Raw genomic sequence first — 27,181 nt, 5'->3', positions numbered from 1 at the left:
AACTTTCCTCACACTAAATGTGAGGGAAGTTGTTTCGTTTGTAAGATGAGAGCTTAAGCAGTATTAGCATGAAAAGCATAATTACCTTTTACCGTAAGTTGGGCACGGGATTCTGCCTTTTCTGCTACAAATTTAATCTCTGCTGCATCTTCGACTTGGACACGCGCGTAAGACAGCGAATAGGTCCTTCCTGAGAACAGACACACAGCTGGATATAGCTTCCCCTGAGCAAACAGCTTCACTCTCCAAGGCACAATGACAGGTTGAGCATCACCACCTGCTCCCATGGCAGCAAGGCCAACTATCCCTCTATGTTTATGTCCCTTTAATGTTATGTTATTTTAAAGGATAACCAAACCTCATGTCCTCTAAGGACTGACTGAATGTGGTCTCTGCCACCTGGAAAGTACCTGAAACAGAAGGATCCCACCCACTGTTAGATGATACAAATTCCCACCCACTGATGGTAACACGGGATGGTGGGATGACAACAAATTTACCTTATTAGAGCTCCCACCACGTCACTGTCCCAGCCTGGCTGCAGCCCCAAAACAAAACTCTCTGCTAAATCTTCTTAGCTTGATTTTGAAGGTCAGACCCTTCTGTCCAGTCTCCATTACCAGCACCTACTCCAACCCACCCTCATTCAAGAATGAGATCCCCTTTTTTCATCCTACCATCTTGACGCATTCTGATATTGTCGGTGGCCTTTAGTTTATTGTCATTTTTGTACCACTGGGTTTGGACCTCATCATGTGAAATTTCACAGGTGAAAGATGCACTCTCATACTCATTCACTTCCACATCTTCCAGCGGTTTCACAATCTTGATGTCTCGGGCTGTGAAATCAGATACACAAACATTTATTTGGGGTTTCTCTGTAACTGAGCATGATGGTTTTACCTTCTGCATGATCAAATAGAAAAGACAAATGGGACTTGTTTTATTCTAGACCAGCCTCCCTTCCTGGGTAGTTTCTTGCTTCAACATTCTAAGTACTTTTTATGCTTGAGCCTACAGGTATGATGGAGCTCACTGCAAAGAGATTTTATGAATGCTGGAAATTCACACCGTTTTTTTTGTTTTTTTCTGTCAAGGAAGACTGAAAACAAGCCTAAAATCTTTTGTGTCACTATAAACCTGCCTCATTCATATGCACTTCTGCATGCTTTCCTCCTACACCCCTGTTTGTGTGTCTGGACTCTATCAGTCACAGGGAACTCAAACAGATGTCTTGCTTAGGAGACACCTTTTCTTTGGAGTCCCCTGAGCTCAGTATAATCCTCTTTAACTCTACATCTTTGCACTAATTTATGCCAGAACTGATCCCTATACCTGTGCTACTTCAACCCTTTCCTTTTGAAAGGAAAGGACTTGATACACCTTGGATTAGCCTCAGGATTAGCCAGCATTGAAATAGCAGCCCATCCCAGTCACGAAGTCAGGGAGAAAAGGTGGAGTTCAATAGAGCAATGGAACAGGACAGGCATTCATGAATATATTTCTAAATCCAAGTGGCCACATGAGGACAGCATCTAGTAAGCAATAAGAAAGAGCTGAGCTGTCTTTTCAGATGTCCCTCCGGAAAATCACATCTACCAGGGCACAGCAGACCTGTCAGTTCAGTAACTGGACTTTAGCACTAGGTTAGATCTGGTGCTTCAGCTCCTGGTGACAAAATACAGCTGATGCTTGATCAGTTGCACAGTGTGACACATGGACAGAAAAACTCTCTTGCTCACAAAGGAGAGGGGAAATCAGAAATCATGACCCTTTCCTTAGTATATACAATGTGAAAAGTAGGGCACTTCTTGAGATCACACCCAAGGCTCTTCTAGCCCCTACTCAGGCCAAGTTCCCTCATGACAGTGGCAGAAGCTAAACAAATCAAAGTCAGCACCAGCCATTGAATCCCTGATTTGTGCCAGCCTGTCTGGTATTTGTTAACTTGCCTATCCAGAAACACCAATCCAGTTCCAGAGAAAAGAAATCACTTATTATAAATGGAAAACTAAGTTAGCACCTCTTCAAAAAATACTTCTCTAAGGATAGAGCAAGCACAGGACAGCTCTGCCAGCATGAAGAGAAAGTTATCCAAAATGAGTAATTGTGAACTGCACGCTGTCCACTAAGCATTTCTCGCTGTGTAGTCAAAAATGCTGCAGTAGATATAACTTCCTACTTCAGTCAAACCTACCATGAACCTTTAGGGTAGCTGATGTCTTATCTCCAGCTGCTTCACATGTGTACGTTCCCTGGTCTTCATATTCACACTTATGGATAATGATGCTTCTCTTATTTCCCTGGGAAATAATCCCCACTTTTTTGCTTTGCCGGAGCTCTTTCCCATCCTAGAAAGGAAAAGACCAAACCAGATCACCATCAACTCTTCTACATCTGCACGAAGAGAAACAAACATTCAGATCTGTGTTTAATTCTCCTGTCTCATTGGACTTAGTGGAATTGTGCTTACTGGAACATATGCTGAAAGCAGAGCACAATGAAGTAGAAATGGCTGAAGAATGAGCATAACTTTTAGTTGACCTGAGACACCTATTTGAAGACTTAAAGCACTGTATGGGTTAGCAATAAGCCCCTTCAGACACAACATTGAAGAAATGCTGTTATCCCCATTCAAGGAAATATCAGCTGAGCCTCAAGGAAGGTTCATGAACAGCCTGAGCTGATCTCCAAAATGAGTGCCAGGTGAAAGGGAATTGATACTTCAGCTTAGATCACAGTTCCCAATGAGGTTATAAATCCTGAGTAGGAGCTGCTAGACATGAATTAAAGCACGAGACTACACTGCTATCAACAGTAGAGCTCACATTCTGTGCAATAACAGCTCAAGAGCTCACTGTAAACTCAAGAGAAGTTTAACTTTCAACCTGATAAATGCACCCAGTGAATAAATAACACTGAGAGTGATGAACTAGGCAAATAAAAGAACATAAGGACAACAGAGTAATACTAAGAGCTGTAGAACATAGGCTCAGACTCACATCCCCTGGAAGTGAAATTAAAGACTCTCATTCCATTCCAGAGAAGCCAGAAATTAAAATACCATTGTCTGTCAAATGCTGTACCTTGAACCACTTAACATCCACGTTGGGCCTGGACAGCTCACACTCAAATGTGACCTTCTCCTTCTGAGTTACATTGGCATCTGCCAAAGGTTTGCTGATTCTCACAGGCAATTCTGGAAAAAAAAAAAAGAGAGAATGATAGTGGAGATTTAGGTCTCCAGGATGATCTGGCACAAGGAATAATGAATAGGCAGAATGTGGCTTCCATGTTCAATAGAACTTGTGACAACAAAATCCTATTGTTTTGACCACATTATCAGTATTTTTTCTGTGGACAATGATGTTACAGTAATCTTGTTGACACTAGAAAGATACATTACTGGTGATGATTCAGTGCTTAACACCCTCTGCAGATACAAGAAGAGCTTGTTGCCCTCATATATGGTTGCTCTCTGTCAAAAGACAACCATGTCCCACACCAACCAGGGCCTGAGACTTTCAAGTCTGTGTACCTGTCACAGTGAGCATTCCTGATGAATGAATGCCATCTGCTTTGAAGGAGATGAGTCCTGCATCTTCAAGAGTCACTGAAGAAAGAGTTAGCGAATGTTTCTTCCCCTGGACACCAAAACGGATATTGGGTGCAGGCTTCAGCCGAACGCCATCCTTCTGCCAGGTCCCTTCCACGTCCTCATGCGACACCTCCACCTCGAAGGTGACGGTCCCTTTCTCAGAGACTTCAAGGGGCTGAAGACCTTTCACCAGCTTGATCTGCCTCACTGAAAAAACCAGCATGGACAAGTTGGAGATTTCATACTGACAGCCGTGAAACAGCCTGAGGACTTCCAATATGGATTACTTCCCTATTTCTCTTGCAGATAATTGCCAATTAATTGGTATCTGCCAATTAAACAACCACCTCTGAAGGATATAGATCCTGTCCATGACCATACAGCTAGCATGGCTGCTCTTCTGAAAAAAAAGATGCTTTCAGCTGGGGCAAACAAGTCAGCCAAACATTGCAGAAAAAAGTGAACACTGGCTCTTTTTCCAGGAGACCCACCACGCTCATCATCTATGCTAGAAATAAGCTTTGAATTTGCACATGCACACACACGCACACAGAGGAGCAGAAGTATTCCTGTACTGGGTGAGGTGGTCATCAATGACCAGCAGGAAGGTCTTCCCTGGGTACCTTATTCTTTAAGCTGAACACAGTGTACCTGTGACTGTCTAACCTTTCCTCTAGGTTAATAGATACTCCAGCCCCTCAAACAGAATCATAGAATAATAGAATAGTTTGAGTTGGAAGGGACCTTAAAGATCATCCAGTTCCAACCCCCCTGCCATGGGCAGGAACACGTTCCACTAGATCAGGCTGCCCAAAGCCCCATCCAGCCTGGCCTTGAACAGTTCCAGGGATGAGGCATCCACAACTTCCCTGGGCATTAATTCCAGGAATTAAATTAATTCCTCTATTTGCTTCAGACTACATCATCTTATTGTCCCTATGTCCAAGATTAATTGTGATTACTTGGCTGGCAGCTATCAGGACTACCCAATTACTGCCTATATAAACACTGTTCCATCACTTTTTTTTCTTACTACTTGGCTATAGAAACAGCCAGAGCCTAAAACCAGGTATAAATGAATCTACAACCAACTGCTGAAACATCTTGCTGGAAGGAAACCAAGTACCATCCAGAGCCTGAAAAAAAAAATTAATAAAGCCTTGGCATGCAATGTGTGAAAGAGGATGGAGCAGCAAACTGCCCCGTACCACACTGCATTCTTCCAATGTATGATGACCATGGAAGTTCTTTATCTTCTGTGGACCCAGTTCATCCCATTTAACTGAGACAGTAAAACTGCTTCTAATTCTAAATCGGGATCATAGTCACCCATGGTTCCTTCAGTAGTCAGAAAGATATTCCAGAAGGTGATTCAGTGCATCTAAGACTTAAAATATTCTCTGGAGGTCTTTTTTTCTCTCTGTTGACTACAGAAGGAGCTGAAAGAGATGTGTTAGATTTAGCCTGTACAAATCCAAGCCTGATCTACCAACTGCTAGTCACTAGTAATGCCTGTTTTTTTTCTAGAGCTATTCAGTTCAGAAGAGAGGTGAGCAACTGCCAAAGGAAGTAATAACTGCCCATATCAGGATTCTAGAGAAGTTGAGTTTTGACAACTGTCAGCCAGGAAGATTTTTGAAGATGAAGCTGTCTTAGCAGCGCATGAAAGGGATTATACAAACTTAGTTCTGTATGAGGCAGCCTGTCATCAAGTTTTTATATCTTTGATACCATCAGAAGACTACAGTATCGTAAGGCTGGAAAGCCCTAGAAAAATCATCTAGCCCTTCTCTCCCACTCTAGGACACACTCCGCTCCTTAAGTCGCCCCAGACAGATATTTCACTAACCTTTGCTTCCCATGATGGAGCCTCCAAAATCTCTCTAGACAACCTATTCAGTCATCCAACAATTTAAAGGCTTTTTTATTGCATAACCTGGATCTTTCTCATTGCAACTGAAGTCCATTATTTCCTGTCGTTATTTCCACATGGAGAACAGATTGTTCCTTTCCACTTGATAACAGCCTTTTATATATTTGAAGTCTGCTATCAAGTCCTTCCTTACCCATTATTTATGACCTGCACAGCACCAGTTGTGGCAGGGGCTTTACAGACAAAATTAGACGGTCCTTAAGTGCTTAAAACTTGGTTTCATCTATCCCATAACAATCATGACAAGTGGATGTGGGAAAAAAGACAGAAAGGCAGGGCCAGAGCTGAAACACCATTAGCTTACTTGAAAGGACATCACCTCCAGATAGAAATTTTGCTTTTGTAGGTTTTTTTAACCCTGAATGAATATAAAAGACATTCTGCAGCATGTGGTTTGCAGAGAAGAATTAGGGCAATGAATGGCTGAAGAGGGAATGGTTTGCTAAAAGGCGTAGAAAGGAGAGTGAGAAATTTCAGAGGAAGGAGAAGAATCAGCTAACAAATGTAATGGTCAATAGCATGACTAAATGCTGGTGGAATGAGATGGAGGCAACAAGAATCAGCCAGCTCTGTTTACCATCTTTGCTTCCACCTCCTCTCAGTCATTTGAACAGTAGACAAGCCCAAGTAGGGGTAGCCATGGCCATTATGAAGAGACCAGAATCCACCTCCAAACCTTATCCAGGGTATTTATAGAACTGGAGATTATTCAACTTACTTTCCACGTTGATTTTAGCTTGGGTCTTGTCATCAGGACTCTCACAGCAGTAGAAGCCCCTGTCTGCAAAGGAGATGTCCTTAACCACCAAGGTATGCTTTGTTCCCTCAGCTTTGATCTCTATTTTTTCACTGGGCTTCAAGACAATGCTGTTCCTCATCCACTTCACCCCTGCAGGCTTGGTCAGCTCTACCTCCAAGGTCACAGTGTCCCTCTCTTCAACTGTTCTGGGCTCCAGTTTCTTCTTGAATGAGATTGAGGCCTCTGCCAAAACAGAAGAAATATTAGAAAGAATGTAGAGGATCCAGAAAACAGGATTTCAGAGAGAACTAAAACGGTGGTTCACGTATCTCCAGTCCCAAAGTACTCTGGGAATTTGTATTTAATGATGTAAAAGCAGAATTGCCCTGCTGCTAATATAATCAATCAGAGGGAAAGCCACATAAACCAGCAGAGGTCCAGACATCAATGAGAGCCCATCAAAGGAACATTATCACCTCCTACCTCGGACTCTGAGATTTGCTGTGCTTTCTACTCCTTCAGCATTGGCGGAGATTTCAGCTGCATCTTCGAGCGTGAGATCAGTGATGGTGAGACTGTGGTCAGTGTCTTTCTGAGAGATCACATACTTCTTGCTGGCTTCAATCTTGACACCGTTCCTGAGCCAAGTGACCACAGCGTCACAGGGAGAGACAGTACATTTGAACACAGCCTCTTTTCCTTCTTCAGAGACCACGTTGTTGAGACTCGTAGTGAATTTCACCACTCTGGGAGCTGACGGATAAGAACGAAACATTTAGGAGTAAATTTTTGAGGCACAGCATAAGCACCTTCAAAGGTCAGGTTGGATGGGGCTCTGAGCAACCTGATCCAGTTTAAGATGTCCTTGCTCATTGCAGGGAGGTAGGACTGACTGGCCTTTAACAGCCCCTTCCAATGCAAGCTATTCTATGATTTTCACCATGCAGTATTAGAGACATACGTTTAGGGGTGATGGTAATGCTGCTCTTGTCATCTCTGGACTCGCAGGAGTACTCTCCCTCATCCTCAGCCCGGATCCCTGTTATTGTCAGTATTCTCTTGACCCCTTCCTCATGAATCTGGAAGCGTTTGCTGGGCTTGATCTGAACTCCGTTCTTGCGCCACACTACTTTCCCTTTGGCATGGCTCACGTCACAGGTCAAAGAGATGCTGCCACCAATCTCAGCTTTAACAGCTTCAAGTTTTTTGGCAAACTTCACTGGGATTTCTGAAATGCAGAAGGAAAAATGATGAGAAAGAAAAAGATAAGAAACCTGTTCTAAGAAACAATTTCTGGCCAACTTTGAAAGAAAAAAAAAAACAAACAACAAAACCCAACAGAATTGGGCATCAGAGTAGACAGAAACAAAAGACAAAGATGGAAAACTAGGGAGATTTATTTAACGTGGAATTTTAATATCATTAAAATTCTGTAAAGCAAGGAGAATGCATTTAAACAGGACCAAGGTTTGCCTTCCTTTCTTTCTAATTTCATATCCAATGAGACCATGAGGGGTTTTTCCATCAGAGCTTGATTTGCCTGACTAAGTGTAAAAATCCACATGAATGCACAAGCTCCAGCAGCTTTGTCTCTCCTGACACTGGAGACGAGGCCAATGGAGTCAGAGAAATCCAGGATGTGATTTCTTTCATCCTGGAGGAGTCATTTCAATATGTCATGTGTATCATGACGTATTAGCAGCTACTTCTTCACAATGACTCCAAAAGGAGCTGAGGGAGTATGTCTTAGCTGGAGACATCTCCAAGGTGAGCGTCTGAAGGGAAAGGAGTAGGCTTTTGCTCTAGGACATCACCCTTCTCACCTCCATCTGTGGACCTGCTGTACTTCATCCTTCTTTGTTGATTTATAGCTTTTGACTAGGGGACAGCATCTCAGATGCACCATTCCGGGAACAGAGAAAAATACAGTTCAGGTCACATTTTCCCACGTGACTAACTCACAAATGTCTTCACACAATATCCTCTATATCCTCATCAGCTTCGTTATGCTGGTGAGTAGGGTGGGGAAGAGCTAAGGCTCTGCCATGCCCCAGCTACAGGGGTTAGGAGGAGACAGAAACACCAGGGGAGGTTCAGGCTGAACATTAGGAAAAAATATTCACAGAAAGGGTCATTAGGCACTGGAACAGGCTGCCCAGGGAGGTGATTGAGTCCCCATCCCTGAAGATATTTAAAAGATGGGTGGATGAGGTGCTAAGGGACATGGTTTAGTGGTTGATAGGAATGGTTGGACTCGATGATCCAGTGGGTCTCTTCCAACCTGGTGATTCTATGATTCTAGACACCAGCAAAAACACCTATCACAGGCCTCCTTGTTCTCCTGAGTGGCCAGCAAAGAACAAAAATTTGGTATTTGGAAGCAGAAGAACTTTGCTAACCCATGGCAGAGCAGCCACAGCAGCTGCAACAGCAATTCAAGCCTTGAGGATGGGTCAGTTTTAGAGAGAATTGGGACTTTACCTCCAACCTGCTGTGAGAGAAACGTGGCTGTTGAGTTGAGACATAACTTGTGCACTGTTCTATGCTCACCTTTCACTTGTACTTTGAATTCCTGCTTGTCACTCTTTGTCTGGCAAGTGTACACAGCCGTGTCTGTGCTCTCAGCCAGGTTCACTGTCAGGGTCCTGGAAGCCTCCTCACTCTTGATCTCATATTTCTTGCTTGCCTTGATTTCTGTTCCATCCTTGAACCACTTTACTGCAGCAGTTTCAGGTGTTACTGAAGTAGTCAGTGTGATGCTTTCATGTTCTTGAACAATGAGAGGTTCTTTCCGGACAACTTTATTTACAAATTTAGCCTCTGGTTCTAGGAAAGACATTAAAATAGAAAAACTAAGAACTCTCAAATCCTTAATCCAGCAGTTTTCTACTACCCTCTCTTCATGACTCACAACACCAGCTCATCCAAACTCTATAATACCAGAGGGGATAGGGCTGTATATTTGTGGCTGGTGTAATATTTTGCTGAGCAAGAAGAAAGAAAATGAACTATCAGGCCACCCAGAACTTCATTTTAGAAGACAAGCAAAGGAAAGGAAATGCAAATATGAATTTTATCTGCTGACCACAAAAAGCTTGTTTCTAAGAAGTCACATAGCCTCTATAATTATTTCCTCTCTCATTTTTAGGATTTTAGATCTAATTAAGAAGAAATATCAATATGCTAAACCTGCATTTATGGCCTACTTTCTTTTCTGATTGCTCTATTCCCTTTCTCTCAGCTTCTTCTCTATTTTGGAAAATGCTTTGCTACAAAACTGAGCAGTTTTGGAGCACACACAGCAGCAGACCAGCTTTTATTAGTCACCTTTCTCCATAGTTCTTATTTCTGCCCTTCAAAATTTCAGCTCCCCACCACTTAAAAAGGTTGTGTGATGGGGTGGGTGAAGGACATACTAAGCAAAAAGCCATATAATATTTCTATATTGAAAATAAAAGTCTTCAGCCAGATTTTCCACCTCCACACTGCTAGGTTAAAAAGGTAAGTTTATGTGTGATGTGGTTCACTGATATTTTTCCAGGGAGAATAATAGTGGCTGCACCATGGCCACTGGGTAGGGAATATCCAGTTTTCCTCTAAGCTACACAAACAGATGCTTAGGTGAGTCCTCACCAGTTGCTTCCAACTTGAAAGTCAGCTTCTGGCCTGCAGCCTCACAGATGTATTCTCCAGCATCTTTCTTCTCTAACTGCTCAATAACCAGGCGTCGGGTTGTTCCCACAGTTTCTGTTTTGAATTTTCTAGAGGAAATGAGCAGTCTTCCATCCTTGTACCATTTCACTTGGGTTGCATCCTGTGCTACCTCGCAGCTGAGGGTGGCACTTTCTGTCAGGACAGCACTCACCTCCTTCTGGACCTTTTCTTGGTTTATAAATGCAGGTTTGGGCTCTAAACACAGGCAAGGAGAAAAATATTGATTGAGGGATTAAAATGAGATCAGTCTTACAGATTTCTGTGCAGATGTTTGGGAAATATCCAGGTGGCCAAAACCAATTGCCTTCACTGGGCAATATCTACTTTTCTGCATGACTGACCAGTGATGCAGAAACTAGGGAAGCAAGAGCTTAGGAATGGAGAGGACCAAGAGGGTCCTTGACATCAATCCTATGGTTGCAAGCCACCATGCAAAAATGATATCATTCAAATGCTCCCAAAGAATATCTTTGTCTTGCACATCACCAAAAACTCACAACTTCCTTCACTTAAGACCTTGAGTGAAATGTCAAGGTCACAAATACAGCACTATGGGCTTCTGGAACAGTCTCTTCATGGTCTCTTCCACTGTTAGAAACATGATGTTCAAAGGGACAAAGGAAATATGATCATATGGTGCTCAGGTAGGTCAGGATCGTGGCTGGCAAGGTACTCACGATTGCAGTGTCAACACTACCCCTAGCATCACATGCTTAAAGCTGTTTTGGCACTGCGTGAATCTCATTCCAAAAGACCAGTTGTTGGGAATCTTTCATGACAAAGGGAGATTTAACACCTGGCAGAAGTGGTAAAACATCTCAGAAGGCTGAGATCTCAAACACATAACAGCACAAATTCAGAAAAAGCACTGTTTTCAACCCATCCAGTGAGAATCACTGATGAAATTGCAAATGACAAAGCATTTTCCAGCATCTCAGCTTTCATAAATGAGATCATAAGCCTAAGAAAAAATTGATTTTTTTTAATGGCTCTTTCCTTTCAAGAGGTTCAGTGTGCAAGAATGAACCTTTGGGACCCCAGAAATGGGAGAGATATGAAAAATATATTATTATTTCTATTGTGTTTATATCTGTAATTATTACATGGATATATTAAGAATGAAATAGGCTTTTGTGCTGTGCTAGATACTTACTCCCATTCCTACAAGTCCAAGAAATCAGGAACAGAAAATTAGGTGAACCCTATAAGGTGCAACAAAGCCTGGATTATTGCAACTGAGTCACTGTGTGATAGTTATTAGAGGTATTACTTTATTACCTTCTACTGCAATACAGAAAAGATATGTCTTACCTGTGACATCGAGCTTGAAGGTCAGTTTCTGACCAGCAGCCTCACAGGTGTACTCCCCGGCATCTTTCTTCTCCACCTGACCCACCACCAGACGACGAGATTTGCCCTCCGACTCCACCTTGAACTTCTTACTGGTGGTGATGAGTTTCCCCTCCTTGTACCATTTCACATCGGTCTTCTCCTGGGCCACCTCACAGCTCAGCGTGGCATTTTCTGACAGAGCAGCTTTTACCTCCTTCTGCACCTTATCCTTGTTTGTAAACACAACTTCTGGCTCTGAAAAGAGAGAGAAATTCAGAGTGTCTCCAAAATAGAACATTGATTGTCTTACAGCCCCGTATCATTGATTCATTTTGTTCCCTATGGCTGCGTTTCCTGCTGTTACTGTCCTGTTGGCACTAGGTGACTTTCTTCACCACAAAGGGTCATAAAACCAGGACTTATATGTTTAGGACTCTATTATTACTTCTCGTGCAGCCTTGAGAAAAACCCAGCCCATCTCACATCCTTCTATGCAAGTGGTGAAATCCTCTTGTTCTCTATTAGACACATTAGTCAGCTCACTTTGAAGAGTATCAGGAGGCAGGGAGTGAGTTGGAAAGCTGAATCCATTCTCCTACTCTACAGCCCCAGTAGCGTGATGCATCTAAAATGAGTCCCCATGACAGTCCCTTTCCCTAGATGTCATTCACCTGATGCCATTGAGACCTCCACATATATCAAGCCTTAATGTCATATTCAACCCCCAGGATCATATGAGCTCTTGCAAGAGAAAGAAAAAGAGTGCAGACATCAAGAAGACACCCAAATGCTCTCCACCATGGCTCTTCTCTGAAACACACTGAGAATCATCTGCTTTGCAAATTTTTCTGGTTGTACCAACATGTGGAGATGGAGATGTGCCGTCAGTACTTTCCTTTTCATGGTTCTGTTCCTGCAGTGATGGGTAGCTCTAGAGTTTTTCAAAGACGGACCTCCTTGTCTTAAGGATTTGAGCAAGTTTACATAGAAGATATAGAGAACTGCATTTGTAACTCTTTGTCCCATTTCTCATTGAGAGCCAAGTCATGATGTTCTCCAAAAATTTGAAACGTAACAGGAAAAGATCCCATGAAATAATACTAATTTATATAAATAATCTAGAAACAGGAAAGATGTGAAAAAGAATCTTCTCTCACCTTTGACATCAAGCTTGAAGGTCAGTTTCTGACCAGCAGCCTCACAGGTGTACTCCCCAGCATCTTTCTTCTCCACCTGACCCACCACCAGACGACGAGATTTGCCCTCTGACTCCACCTTGAACTTCTTGCTTGAGGTGATGAGTTTCCCATCCTTGTACCATTTCACATCGGTCTTCTCCTGGGCCACCTCACAGCTCAGGGTGGCATTTTCTGACAGAGCAGCTTTTATCTCCTTCTGGACCTTGTCCTTGTTTGTAAATACAACTTCTGGCTCTGAGAAGAGAGAGAAATTCAGAGTGATATCGAAATATCTTGTTGCCCATGCTCTCACCACAGCTTACTTGTAACACTGGAAACCAAGTTTCTGACTTGACAATGCATGTCTAAAACTATTGGTGGAACATCCAAATGGCTTTGTGCTAAGTTTTTGTGTTTTGTTTGGGGGTTGAGTGCAGACATTGGATAAACACTCTACCACTCTTCACCTTTACTCTAAAAATCACTGAGAATTTTTTTCAAGGATGGAGCTCCATGTCTTAAAGATTTCATACTGTTCTACATAGAAGATATATAATTATATTCATTTTTCTAAATATTCTAGAAATAGGAAGGCTGGGCCAGAGAATCTTCTCTCACCTGTGACATCAATCTTGAAGGTCAGTTTCTGCCCAGCAGCCTCGCAGGTGTACTCCCCAGCATCTTTCTTCTCCACCTGACCCACCACCAGGCGACGAGATTTGCCCTCTGACTCCACCTTGAATTTCTTACTTGAGGTGATGAGTTTCCCCTCCTTGTACCATTTCACATCAGTCTTCTCCTGGGCCACCTCACAGCTCAGGGTGGCATTCTCCTTCAGCACTGCTTTCACCTCTTTATTTATTTTGTCTTTATGTTCAAACACGTCATCTGCAAGATTGGAAAAAAGTAAATTTTAGAAAAAAGACTATGAAAATTAAAGCTTTCCCTCCAAGATTATATGCTAGAAGGTTTTCAATGGGAAACCACCTGGTAGATAACAGTTTAAATAAAGCACATGTAAAATCCAAAGAGTTAATAGAGTCAGAGTTAAGCAAATTCTTGTGGTAGCACTGGCAGAAACAGATTTCTTCCAGACAGCACAGTTTCTGGCTGCTGCTCGTTTGAGCAGCAAAAAGAACTACCATGCCTGATCTTTAGTACTATGGCAGCTTTCCTATGCATACTCTGTACCATAATTCTCTTCAGGCCAGGCAGGATGAACTCTTTTGGGGAAGAAGGTCATGTTCTATTCACTCGTATGAAAGACTGGGCTGCGTATTCATAACAAACAAATCCTTCATTTCCCTGCACTGTCCGCATACCTGGGTCCAAGTAATTTTCAGGAAAAAAAAATTATAATTGTTATGACATAGATGCATAAAAACCTAGAGTACCTTCACGAAGATTTACATGGAGTTGTGTCCTTATGGAACAGCATCATTTCCTAGATACGTTCCACAGAATATGTGCTACTAATAGCACAACAGCATAGTCACAAAATAGGTTATGAGTGATCTCTGGAGGTCATCCAGCCCTAATTCCCCACCCTCAGCAGATAAAAGTACATTGAGTTACTCAGGGCCATCTCCCATTGAGTTTTGAATATCTCCAGCAGTGGAGATACCACCACAACAAAGCTCCTGTTCCAGAGTTTGACCACCCTCATGGTGCAAGTTTTTCCTAATACGTTTTCAGAACTCCCCATATTCTAATTTGTGTACTTTGCCTCTTCTCCTGGTACAAGAAGTAGGTACTATTGCAAAAAGTGGAATATTCTGATTTAAGGCAAAGTAGAATTACTTTTCTATAGAATTAGTTTTCTAACTTCAGTTAAGTTTCATCTAAGTAACTACTTTTTTTTTGAAAGTTAACCAAAATGTCCCTCTGATAGCATGTTTTTTCAAACAATGTTTTTTCAGACACTATTCTCCTGACAAATGATAGTGTCTTCTGTTAAGTATGATCTGTGCTGTACGGATGTGTCTTCTACAATCATCCCTGTTTGCAGTCTTTCTCCATCTAAAAATGAAGGGTTAGACAGAGAACTGACTTGCTAGCATTATTCCAATCAGCAGAAATTTGGCTGTTGTGAAGTTCATAATAACACTACAATTAGTCTTTGGAAAGTAATAGAATGTGCATAAGATTTCTGGGAAATTTTACACGTGTGTAAGTGGGAAATACATTCTGTAACTAGCTCTTGTCTCATTATGCATGATTGGTGGAATTATCCCCCTTGCATTCGGCACTGTAACAAAGGATGTTTGCTTCGAAAACTCCGAAACAAGTATTAGAGAGATTATTTGCTGGTGTTTTCAGGATCACTCCCATCACTATGCATCTTTGAGAAGAATGTGAAGCTGTGGACTCTATGTCCTCCCATTAGATAGCTGTAGGCTGCAATAAAAGCTTTTTGACCTCTCTTCTCCAGCCTGAATAAATATGACATGTGCTCCAGTCCCCTAATCATCTTGGAAGACTCTGCAGGAGCTGTGCCTGCAGCATCTTGGATTTCCAGATGTAATCTCTCTCCAGTTCTCCAGTCAGGCAGACACTGAATTAAGAACAGTAATTTGATTTTAGTCTTGGTTTTGGTAAATTCCAGTAACATCATTTTTGAAGCTGGGTATGGGCAATAATCTTGGACATGGGGATCATAAGATGATCTAGACTGAAGCAAATAGAGGAATTAATTTAATATCTGGAATTAATGTCCAGGGAAGCTGTTGCTGCCCCATCCCTGGAGGTGTTCAAGACCAGGTTGGATGGGCCTTGGGCAGCTTGATCCAGTAGAAGGTGTCCCTGCCCATGGCAGAGAGGTTGGAACTAGATGATCTTTAAGGTCCCTTCCAACCCAAACTATTCTATGCTTCTATGATTCTATGATCTCTGTTGCACAATTATTTTGAATTAGCAAACTTGTATGAATTATAAGAACTGATAAGAAATAAATCATGAACAATTTGTTCAAAACTCAGTGTGGAACCTGGTATCTTCACACTAAAGTGTTCAGAAACTTCATTAGTGGAAAATAATCCTACCCAGTGGAAAAGAAGGAAGGAAAAAGCCAGTAAAAAAAATACATAACTGCCCTCTAAAATCCTCTAAAAGGCAAAGCTCTAATAAGGAATTGAAAAAAAGAACAGCTCTGCTGGAACACTGCTTCTCTGGGGTTAGGAACTGTAGTAAGAAAGCAAGAACTGCCAAAATTCAGGCTGGATCCAACCTTCGTATCCCTTTTTATGGAGGGGACGTGAGATGCAGAGAAGAGTGGTGACAGTCAACCTGCAGAGGACACTGCTATACCCTGAAAAAGTGACCTTTCAGTGTCCAAGCCATGGGATATTCTCTCACGAATATTGCTGTTCCTCACAAGCCCTGAAAACAGGCCAGCCTTTGGGTTTTCATCCAAAAGCCTCATGCAACCCTGCATTATTGCTGTCCACAGCTTTCTCACTTGCTCAGTTGCAAGCGCAAACAACCACTGGGAGCACTTCAGTGCCTTGCTGTAGCCAGCAGAGAGTAAAGATCTCCTGATGAGAAGATCCTTCCATAAGAAGCTAAGAAAAGCTTTTCCTTCAAACAGTGTGATAAGATCCTTTGCTAAATTTTGCCTTTCAGGGTTTCATTTATAATCTGCTACGTATTTTCTAACAGCTTCTGCTATCAAAGGCATTCATTGCTTTAAATAAAATTACGATCTCTGTTTTACCCTATACTATTCCTACCACTTGCATGGAGCTACAATAAAAACTCACATAACTGAGCCATGGAATAAGAATGACCATAGTTCTTCTGGCATAAAAGAGAGTTGCCAAACACAAAGGAGGGTCAGGCAGGTTTGTCTCAAATTTCTTTGTAGGGTCACTCCCAGCATCGTTTACCGCAGAATGCACGCGTGGCAGAGCAAGCAAAATGAAACCAAGTAAGCTTGAACCTCTGCAAGACCCACAGGTAGCGGTCACGTGAATCTCAGTGTGAAAATATCAAGTTTTTACTCAGGCCACATTGGGAGCTGGCCAGTCACAAACCACCTCTAGTGTGAAAGATGCATCATCACGTTCACGACTGGTCCAAAATAAAGAGCTCAGAGATGTGAATGGTGCACCAGGCTGCGTAGATGCACACACCTCTAAAAAGAAGTTAAAACTAAACTTGGGTGAACCCATTGAAAGAAAGGGCAAATGTTTGCACCAAATGCATTCATATTGTTCCTTATCACTTGGTGGGATGTGCTTTTAACTGGTTTTTAATTGGTTTTCTTCTGGTCCACAATCAGGAAAGAAATATCTACAGCAAATTTAGGTATTCTTCCCTCATAAGCCTTTCAAGCAAGACAAAAACAAGGAAGATGAGAAAGGAAGTATTGGATAATATTTTCCACAGATATTAACTAACAGCAAGGACAGAAAGGTACAGATTGATGACTCACCAGCATATACAAACTACTGGCTACTGATCTAAACAAATTCAAAATCATATGTGTTGTGTAATTCCTCATGAAGTCATACTGGCAAATTCTCTCACCAATCCCATGTCTTGTAGAGATGTGGCAGAAAACCTCTATCCCAGTAGGGATGGAAACTACAGATTCTTAGTGTGAAAATACAGACACCTAAAGAGTGGAAGTATTGTTTTGTGATTGTCTTATCCTATCATCATTTTCTTAATAACCATTCCTGATCAAAATCAGGGGAAGAATACTTTTTCACAAAGCATCCAAACAAATATCCTTAATACAGACTTTCAAGAAAACCACTTTAAGTCTTGTTGCTGACCCATATAGATGAAGGCTGAGAGTAAATCTATCTCATGATGAAACATTCTTTATAGCTACAGAAAAAAAAAAAAAAGAAATCAGATAATCTCCCACCTGCCACATCAAGCTTGAAGGTCAGTTTCTGCCCAGCAGCCTCACAGGTGTATTCCCCAGCATCTTTCTTCTCCACCTGACCCACCACCAGACGACGAGATTTGCCCTCCGACTCCACCTTGAACTTCTTGCTTGAGGTGATGAGTTTCCCCTCCTTGTACCATTTCACACTGGTCTTCTCCTGTGCCACCTCACAGCTCAGGGTGGCATTTTCTGACAGAGCAGCCTTTACCTCTTTCTTCACTTTGTCCTTGTTGATAAATGCGTCCTCTGCTTCTGTGGGGTGGGAGAAGCAACTTAAAAATCACAATTATGCTCATGTTGTCCAAAATGTTCACAACTAAATGCAAAATCCTGCTTACAAAACTTTCTCACAGCTTTGTTGCTTTGGAAGGGCCCCACTCATAGCTAAGATACACTGAGACAGGACATGGCCATCTCCATAGCTTGAGGACAACACATCAGCCACTTCTGAGCAAAATCAACAAATGTCCCAGGAGTTAAGGTTCTTCCCATCACCACGGATCCACAAGAAATCTGATTTTTCATTCTTTAACAAACACAAGTGTAAAACCCCAATCTTATCTGCCACTGGGACTCCAGTGTAACCTTTCCCATTCTAGGTACTTCTTGAGTATGATTCGAAACCTGTTTTCTTACACATCTAGGAGATGGTCCTACCTTTATCCCTATAAATCACAACAGCATATGTAAACTTGTTTAAATTTTCTTTACTCTAAACATAGAAAACAAGAAGCACTGCTGAATGGAATTCATCTCACAGATGATGACGACATCTAGCTACAAGCATCTGTGTGACAATGGACACACACAAGCTGGCTACCTGAACAACCTCAGTACTCAATGAACATCTAGGCTATACAGATCCTCAAACTTGGAGAGTGATTCATTTTGCTCTGTCATAAAGGGAAGCCACCAACCATTGTGTAGTGAGAACGAACGTATCTCCTACCTGTGACATCAAGCTTGAAGGTCAGTTTCTGCCCAGCAGCCTCACAGGTGTACTCCCCAGCATCTTTCTTCTCCACCTGACCCACCACCAGACGACGAGATTTGCCATCCGTCTCCACCTTGAATTTCTTGCTTGAGGTGATGAGTTTCCCCTCCTTGTACCATTTCACATCAGTCTTCTCCTGGGCCACCTCACAGCTCAGCATGGCATTTTCTGATAGTGCAGCTTTCACATCTTTCTTTACTTTGTCCTTGTTGATAAATGCATCCTCTGCTTCTGTAGGTTGGAAGAAGCAATTTAGAAGTCACACTTATATTCACATTGTCCAAAGCGTCCAAACCCAAATGAAAAATCCTGCTTAAGGAAACTACCACAGCTATATAATTTTTGAATGATTCCACTCAGAACTCATGACATGGCCCTCTGTACAGCCTAAGAAAACACATCAGCTATTTCTGAGCAAAATTACCCAGCACCTCGGGAGTTTACCTTCAAATCTCCATGAATCCACAAGAAATATGACTTTTTGTTCCTTAATGTAATGCACAAATAAGCAACCAACCTCATTCACCACAAGGTTCCATTTGCAAGCTTTGCCCATTCTATGTTTGTCTTGAGCAGACCTACGTTCCTACTTCTTCCAAACCTATTTTCTTACACATCTGGGAAATGTCCATGGATGCACACAAGCTGGTTGTTCAATCAACCTCACTATTGAATGAAAATCTAGGCTACAGAGAACATAGCAGCCAGAGAGTGATTGATTTGCTCTGACGTGAAGGGACATCATGGACCACTCTGATGACAGCCAACATCTCCCACCTGTGATGACAATCTTGAAGGTGAGTTTCTGGCCAGCAGCCTCACAGGTGTACTCCCCAGCATCTTTCTTCTCCACCTGACCCACCACCAGGCGACGAGATTTGCCCTCCGACTCCACCTTAAACTTCTTGCTTGAGGTGATGAGTTTCCCATCCTTGTACCATTTCACATCAGTCTTCTCCTGGGCCACCTCACAGCTCAGGGTGGCATTTTCTGATAGCGCAACTTTCACCTCTTTCTGCACCTTTTCTTTGTTGACAAATGCATCTTCTAACTCTGAAACAGGGAAACATTAGGGGAAAAATACATAAGACAGAAATAGCTTGTGACAAGAAGATGTTATATATTCTTTGTGTAGGTGCTTTACGGGATCATTACTTTTAAACAACGTTGCTTTGCAGTTCTGCTTATCACATAGAACAAGTATCCTGAAAACATAGTCCGTAAATTATCATATCTTTCCGAGTAGTCTTTATGCCTCATTTTCAGATTTCTTGTAATGAAGAAAAAAGATAAATTTCCATCTTTTTGTCTTTATGATATTTCTACACATTTCAGAAATGGCATGGCCAGCAGGTCCTAGTGAGACCACATCTTGAATCCTGTGTTCGGTTCTGGGCCCCTCCCCACAAGAAGGATGTTGAGGCTCTGGAGCGAGTCCAGAGAAGAGCGATGAAGCTGGTGAAGGGGCTGGAGAACAGGCCTTATGAGGAACGGCTGAGAGAGCTGGGGGTGTTTAGCCTGGAGAAGAGGAGGCTGAGGGGAGATCTTACTGCTCTCTACAACTTCCTGAAAGGAGGTTGTAGAGAGGTGGGTGCTGGCCTCTTCTCCCAAGTGACAGGTGATAGGACAAGAGGGAATGGCCTCAAGACTGAATATCAGGAAAAAAAATTTCACAGAAAGGGTCATTGGGCACTGGCAGAGGCTGCCCAGGGTGGTGGGCACCCCATCCCTGGGGGTGTTTAAAAGACAGGTGGATGAGGTGCTTAGGGACATGTTTTAGTGGCAGATAGGAATGTTTGGACTGGATGATCCAAGAGGTCTTTTCCAACCTGGTGATTCTGTGTTTCTATGCAGCATTTACCAGAGGCAGCCTATACCTGTTTGGGTCCCTGGTATGTGCCTGAGGGCTGAGTCCATAATTTTGATGCTACAGAGCACAAGCTCCAAAGATAAATACTGGACTAGCAAGTGTATGGGCTTGCTATTGCCCTTTATTGCAGTGCAAGCGTAGAACATAATTCATCCACTCAGCTTCAGGCATCCATGCTACCTGGTTAAGGTGACCTAGGAGGCTTTTGGTTCTCTCTGGTGGTCACAGTAAACCCCTTCCATAACCTGTGCTACTGCCTTCCCCTCTCCCCTCCCCTCGTCACTCTCTGCAGCAATTCTTTACTCCTCCTTGATGACTTTTTCCTCTGTATAGAGTCATGTCTGCACTCTGAGTGGCAGAATCTGCCTGGGAGGGTAAGGAGCAGAGATAAGTTCAGTCCTGAGAGCCACATCACAGGTTTGACATCAACACTGCACAGTCCATAGAAAGAGAGGTCCTGCAGGGAGCAAGCTGAAGAAGGAACCCAGCTTAATTGCTCTATATTTGAGCTCCTCTGTTTACATTGGCTGTATAAAGCCTGTAAGGAGATGTCATTGTCATTAAGGTGTCATTAACAAGGCAGCATCATGGTGTATGCTGGGTGATGCAAAAGCCCTCAAAGGCACACGTCAACCCACTGCAGACTTAGCAGCACTTTGACATCTAAGAGAGCTTGAGCACACACCATTATTTGCATCAAAAATGTTTATAATTTTGCAGCCAGTTGTAACTTCCACCTACAATTTGGACCTTGAGCATGCAAGGTGCACTAAACAAATGAGTTGCAAACCAGCCTGTGTCAACTGGTCAGGTATTTAAGATTTCACATCTGCAGGGTAGGAATATTCAAAATGAGTTACCCACTTGTCCTCTTCTTTCTTGCCCTTCAATCTAAACCACTTTTATAGTGATAGCACACGACTAAAATTTTTAATCAGCTTTCAAAGTGATTTACACTAGTCAGTAACTTGCTTTAAAATTTTATTCTAAAGTTAAACAAGTATTCAGTGCACACAACATTTCCAACCTCAGCTGAAACTGGTTAGTGAAGTTCACTGAAAAAAAACATTTTCAGGACATGGAGCTTTTGCCAACTTCAAATAAGGATTTTACTGCATGCCATGAATCTCAAAATAACGATATTTCAGAATCAGCTCTTTTGGGTGTATGCATAGCCCAGTATGAAGGTGTGTAGCACCAGCTTCTTTTTATAGTAAGCCAAAAAGATATAACTGCATCCCAGTACTCAACACTGAGCATCTAACCTTCAAGCTGTCCTTAAATAGCAAAGGTTTTGTGCTATCAGTGGAGCCCTGGGGTACAGGAACCCTGAAAAGCTTTCTGACTGCAAGGGTAACAGGATAAATTAAGATCCAGAAAGCCGCTGCACTTTGGAATAATCTAGTAAGATGAGGATTTCTGCAGCAAAGGAGCCAACTGCCCAGAGTACTCATAATCCCTTCTGACTTTCACACCAGATCATTTTCCAGTGAGTGCTGGACTTGCATGTCATGTTACAGATGTACACATGAGAAATACAGCAACAGTAGCTAGGCAAGGACTCTCCACTCGTGACAGAGGAGGAAAGGTGTTACATTACCCTGCGCAGCCGTGAAGTCATCCAGTTTGAAAGAGAGTTGAAAACCTTTGGTTTCTGAGGCAGACAGCTAAGAATAGCCCTCAGCTAGAGAAATTCAAGAGCAAAAATACTAAATTTGTGTGTTTTCTGACTACACCTCTGCAGTAATGTATGAAGCGGTTTCAGCAGCTGAGCACGAACTTGATTCATACCAATGGTCTTTCTATCAATATCCAGGTTGCATTTTCCCTGAAAAATGCCTCTCAAATCTGCCGTTATTATAATCCATCCTTCACTGCAATAGGCAGTTCCCTGAGCCAAAAGCATTAGCTAAACTAGTCATGGAAAAAAGCCAAAGTGCCCCAACTCAGACCCTGTGTACCCCACGCAGAGACACACAGACACAGTTGATAGATTACAATATACACTATCAGAAGCAGCAAAGCTTTATGCTATAGCAGCAGCTGCACTTTTCATATAGAAGATGGAGGGAGCAGGATGCCTGGAGACAGTGGGAGAGCAGTAAAGACTGCAACCTTTATAAGAGAACTGCACTCAAGCTATGCCCTGCAGGGACTCCAGGTCTCCAGCATGACTGAGAGCAGGAAAGTCAATAGACTCCTACAACAGCTGCTTCTCTACACAGCTGAGAAAATGCCAGACCTCTGCCAGAATGATGGTCCCAGTGAATTTCATGCCATAAGAAAGGAGAGAAGAAAATAGATCAGCTGAGAATATGAGACAAGAACTGTAACATTAACAGAGAGGTATTTGGCTTCAGAGACAGTAGAGTGCTATGAATATGAACAAAACTAAACCCTTTCTTATCATCCAACTCAGAAACGATCACTCAGAGCGTGGCCAACATGCCCATGGCTGCCTGCAGCCTGAATAAAACTTACTGGACTTCTTGCAAAAAACACTGAGACAAAAGATGCCTCTAGTGTAGCTGGAGTGAAAGAACAGCCTCAGTATTAAATCCTCAGAATCCGAATGTTGTTAAGGTGAAAAATGCAAATACAAATCAATATTTCTGAACTCATGGCTGGTTGCTACAGAAGGAGAAATCACAATGAACAGTCATCACCTTTGGATCCAGCTGACTGCAGATAACTGCAGTATAACTGGCACAAAATTTTTAGGTCAGTGCACTACCATCAACTCCCAAACATCCTCCTTACAGCCACAGTAAAGTAGAGATCTTGTAAACACTAGTGTTTAAATATCATTCAGCAGACAAGTGTTTGCACCACTTAGAATCATAGAATAGTTTGGGTTGGAAGGGACCTTAAAGATCATCTAGTTCCAACTAGATGTGAGTCACTTCTCACAATTTGGCGTCTGATGGCAGATGAAAGATGTGGTAGAAGAAAAGCTGGATGAAAATTTGTTAAATAAAAATCATCATTCAAGTTGCACATGTTAGTGCCCACTGGTGCTCTTTGTCCACAAAAGGCTGGTGGTGCATGGAGTTAAGAGGCTGTGCTCACATATGTGTGTGCACAGCCAGACAGCAGAATAATTGAAGCAATTCTCTGCTTCGGGAGGGAGGACTTTGTGTAGAGAAAAGATGCAACAAAGAGTGACTTCCATGGATGAATAGAAGTAACAAGAGGGGGAACACCAACACTGATCACATTGGAAAAGGTCCTTTAGTACAGTGCCTGCTAACAAAGACTTTTGGTTCACTCTCCAAGCCTAAGGAGATATATAGGGAGTTGAGGAGCTGATGTCAGGGTACCTGCATGTAACCAATAGATCTGCCCCTTCCTACACAGCCTCACTGAAATAGCAGCTTAGACCAATACCAGGAAGTATTTTAACAGCATTTCTAATATTTTGACAGAGAAAATAGGAGTTTTCTCCAATTTTTGGCCAGACACAAAGAAAAGACAATGAAATATGACTCCCACCTGTCACGTCAAGCTTAAAGGTCAGTTTCTGACCAGCAGCCTCACAGGTGTACTCCCCAGCATCTTTCTTCTCCACCTGACCCACCACCAGACGACGAGATTTGCCATCTGTCTCCACCTTGAACTTCTTGCTTGAGGTGATGAGTTTCCCCTCCTTGTACCATTTCACATCAGTCTTCTCCTGGGCCACCTCACAGCTCAGGGTGGCATTTTCTGATAGTGCAGCTTTCACCTCCCTTTGGACTTTGTCCTTGTTTGTAAACAAGTCTTCTGTCTCTGTTAAGAAAACCAGAATAGTCACACACAGCTTTTTGCAGTTATTTCCTCCAGCGCTCAATCAAGTTCCCTCTGTTTCACTCTACTTGCCCCTTAAAGGTTGCATCACGATGGCCCATTAAAACCAGAAGGCACCTTCATATCTTTTTTCTGGTGGGAGGTGAATAGGTGTATGGGAATTCTGAGATAATTTTAAAAATACTCATAATTTGAGCACAGATTTCAACCTGGGAATTACAGCACCAACATGCACTGCCTGAACCTGCTTTTCTCTTCTCTTTTTTCCTCTTCCTCTGTCTCTCCAAGCTTCCAGAAAATGTAAAGGGAGCAGCCTCATGTCCAGGAATGTTTTGGTCACTCACATTCAGTCATTCCCCATTTAATCAGAGCTCTTCAAAAACCTCCCATTTCCCTTTTCTCTACCCTTGCACCTCTGTCACAACCTCACACCATGATTCTGCAGGACAACTAGTCCTGGATGCAAAAATGTGTATATAAAATGTTGACATGACAGCTGGCTGAAAATCAAGTCCTACAGCTGAAATATTTCCCCATCAGAGAAGTTGTAAGATAATCCTCCAAATGGAAGACACTGCTCAAAATTGAATATTCCTTCATCTTTGGCATTTCTAGCATTGTCTCACCTCTGACTTTGACCTGGAATGTCATTTTGTCATCCTTCATTTCACAGGTATAAGTCCCTTGGTCTTGCTGTGTCACCTTCTTGATGATGAGCTTGCGGTGTGTTCCCTGGGAGATGATTGTTGTCCTCTGGTCCTGCTTCACCTCAATTTGATCTCTCTTCCACACCACAGCTCCACTCGCCGCTGATAACTCACACACCAGCTCAAGGTTTTCAGAAGGTTTGACTGAGATTTCTGGAGTTGTTTTGGGCTTGTTGACAAAACTAACAGCTTCATCTGAAAAGAAAAAGAGAAAGCAGTTTATGCCTTGATTTAGGCTGAGGAGAACAACGTTAAGATACAGTAATGATCATTTTTTTCACTGCTAATCAAACTTGGGGGTGAAGTTTCATCCCTGGAGGTGTAAATGAAAGCATGAGTGCATGGTACTATTGCATCATGAGACCATAAAGCCTGATGCATGCTTTAATTCACACCTCCTGTCTCTATGCACACGAATGTTAATGCTTGACTTTCTGACATGATGCAAATTCCTCCCCTGATCTTCAGATAATTGCTCTCAGCTACAGTGCAAACACATTCATGTCTCCTACATCCTTGTGGATCTTTTAAATCAAGCTGAGATGCCCTCAAGTTGCTGACACTTGCATCACCACTACTTGCTCTAGGGAATATATATTAATGTCTCAGTCCACAAGACAGCTTTGAAAATATCTAAGAAGTCTCCAAAAATCTTGTTAGGAGTAATGAGAAGCCTTTTTTTTTTTTTTTCATTTTTTACACATTTCTCAGCCCATTCCTACAGCTCCCTGTTCACAGCTTCCCTCCCACTGGACTAATTCTTCCCCAGACCAGAGCAGGGCTCATATGGGATAATCCCATTGCTAAGATATTCTCCAGCTTTAAGCTAATATATGAACCAATAGCATTACATTTTTCTGCTGAAATTGATCTTCAAGGCAGAGGACTCATAACTGCTCACAACTCATAAGGCTACAAGTTCCTGCTCAACCTCTGCTGACTACACATTCTGGTGGCTGCACCCAAGTTGTGGATGCACACAGTGTGTGTCAAGCATGCAGCAACAATACAGCATTTTTTATCAAATCAGGCTTTCCACAAGTGTATTTGTAAAGGTAAAAGCGAAGGCAGCTAAGTAAGTGGAAACAAGCACCTTGCATTCAAAATGTGAGTGAACCTATGCAACATACCCTGTCCCTAAGCTAATGAGCAATATCTGATGAGCATGTCAGGTATTTCATACTCTTCGTTCCACCAAGCCAGCCCTCATCTGAAGAATAAGCTGATGGCTGTCAGCTATAACCAACCTTAGCTTAGTATTGCACATCTTTTAGCAGCAACTGTTGCTTTCAGTCACTGAGTATCCCAAGGACAAGTGCCATGCTATGGCCAGGACAGGAACAACTGTAGCATCAGAGACCGATTATTTAATTAAAAAATGTAATTATTAGGACTGATTTATTTTTAAAAAATTAGATGATCAAGAAAGTACAGTCCCTAGAGTCATGGGGAGATTTATTAGCTAGCAGTGGCTCAGGTGGCCAAGAAGGCCAATATCATCTTGGCTTGTATCAGATATAGAGTGGCTAGCAGGAGCAGGGAAGGCATCACGACCCTGTACTCAGGGTTGGAGAGGCTGCAGCTCAAATCCTGTGTTCATCCTGGGCCTCTCACTACAAGAAAGACATTGAGGGGCTAGAGTGTGTCCAGAGACAGGCAGTGAAGCTGGAGAAAGGTCTGGAGCACAAGTCTTAGCAGGAGCCACTGAGGGAATTGGGATTATTTAGCCTGGAGAAAAGGAGTCTGTTGGGAGACCTTATCACTGTCTACAACTCCCTGAAAGGAGGTTGTAGCGAGGTGGGTGGTGGTCTCTTCTCCTAAATAACAAGTGATAGGATGAGAGGAAACAGCCTCAAGTTGAACCAGGGTTGGTTTAATCTAGATATTAAGAAATATTACTTCAGTGAAAGAGCTGTCAAGAACTGGAGAAGTGGTGGAGTCACCATCCCTGGAGGTATTTAAGAGATATGTAGATGAGGCACTCATGGACTTAGTTTAGTAGTAGACTTGACAGTGTTGAGTTTACAGTGGGACTTGATGACCTTAGAGGTCTTTTCTAACAGAAATGATGCTGTGATTATTATAAATACAGTTTATTTCCTTGCCCTAATGCCATCCCCTGACTGCACAGTGCTTCTTAGCACTCTGGAAACTTTTTATGGTGACATGTGAAACAAGGTGGAATTTGCCCTAGCTAAGGTTTTGTTAACGCGCTGTAACTCAACCCTTGTTTATGAAAAATTTCATGAAGACACAGTTACTTAACAGATAACCATTCTATTTGTCTGAGCCATGGGATGTTTTGTTGTAGGAGTTACAGGTAAGATCCACCTAAGCTACACATGGTCATCAAAAGATCAGGTATCCAGTCTCAGGTTACCATGCAGGTTTCCTCTACACTCGATGTTCAGACAAAGGCAGCTCCAGAAAACT

General features: G+C 42.4%; 2 protein-coding genes across 2 annotated transcripts in view; one reads left to right on the top strand and one right to left on the bottom strand.

Moving 5' to 3' along the window:
- Window positions 1–27,181, top strand: part of C6H1orf35 (chromosome 6 C1orf35 homolog) — a 404,048-nt gene that overhangs the window by 207,032 nt on the left and 169,835 nt on the right. The gene's annotated exons all lie outside the window — the stretch shown is intronic.
- Window positions 1–27,181, bottom strand: part of OBSCN (obscurin, cytoskeletal calmodulin and titin-interacting RhoGEF) — a 202,336-nt gene that overhangs the window by 135,253 nt on the left and 39,902 nt on the right. The window contains exons 9-26 of the mRNA XM_069859115.1: window positions 24,668–24,943; window positions 23,748–24,023; window positions 19,163–19,438; window positions 18,341–18,616; window positions 17,368–17,643; window positions 13,113–13,382; window positions 12,474–12,749; window positions 11,296–11,571; window positions 9,904–10,179; window positions 8,821–9,096; window positions 7,232–7,498; window positions 6,754–7,023; window positions 6,250–6,513; window positions 3,539–3,805; window positions 3,087–3,199; window positions 2,198–2,351; window positions 678–839; window positions 86–190 (exon numbers count right to left, since the gene is read on the bottom strand). Coding sequence (XP_069715216.1) covers window positions 86–190; window positions 678–839; window positions 2,198–2,351; window positions 3,087–3,199; window positions 3,539–3,805; window positions 6,250–6,513; window positions 6,754–7,023; window positions 7,232–7,498; window positions 8,821–9,096; window positions 9,904–10,179; window positions 11,296–11,571; window positions 12,474–12,749; window positions 13,113–13,382; window positions 17,368–17,643; window positions 18,341–18,616; window positions 19,163–19,438; window positions 23,748–24,023; window positions 24,668–24,943 — 4,356 coding nt within the window. The remainder of the gene's footprint in view (window positions 1–85; window positions 191–677; window positions 840–2,197; window positions 2,352–3,086; window positions 3,200–3,538; window positions 3,806–6,249; window positions 6,514–6,753; window positions 7,024–7,231; window positions 7,499–8,820; window positions 9,097–9,903; window positions 10,180–11,295; window positions 11,572–12,473; window positions 12,750–13,112; window positions 13,383–17,367; window positions 17,644–18,340; window positions 18,617–19,162; window positions 19,439–23,747; window positions 24,024–24,667; window positions 24,944–27,181) is intronic.

The sequence above is a fragment of the Phaenicophaeus curvirostris genome, chromosome 6 (genome assembly GCF_032191515.1).
Source record: "Phaenicophaeus curvirostris isolate KB17595 chromosome 6, BPBGC_Pcur_1.0, whole genome shotgun sequence".
NCBI classification, from domain to species: Eukaryota; Metazoa; Chordata; class Aves; order Cuculiformes; family Cuculidae; genus Phaenicophaeus; species Phaenicophaeus curvirostris.
Note: the sequence above shows the minus strand (reverse complement) of the source record. Positions and strands in the feature narration are given on the sequence as shown.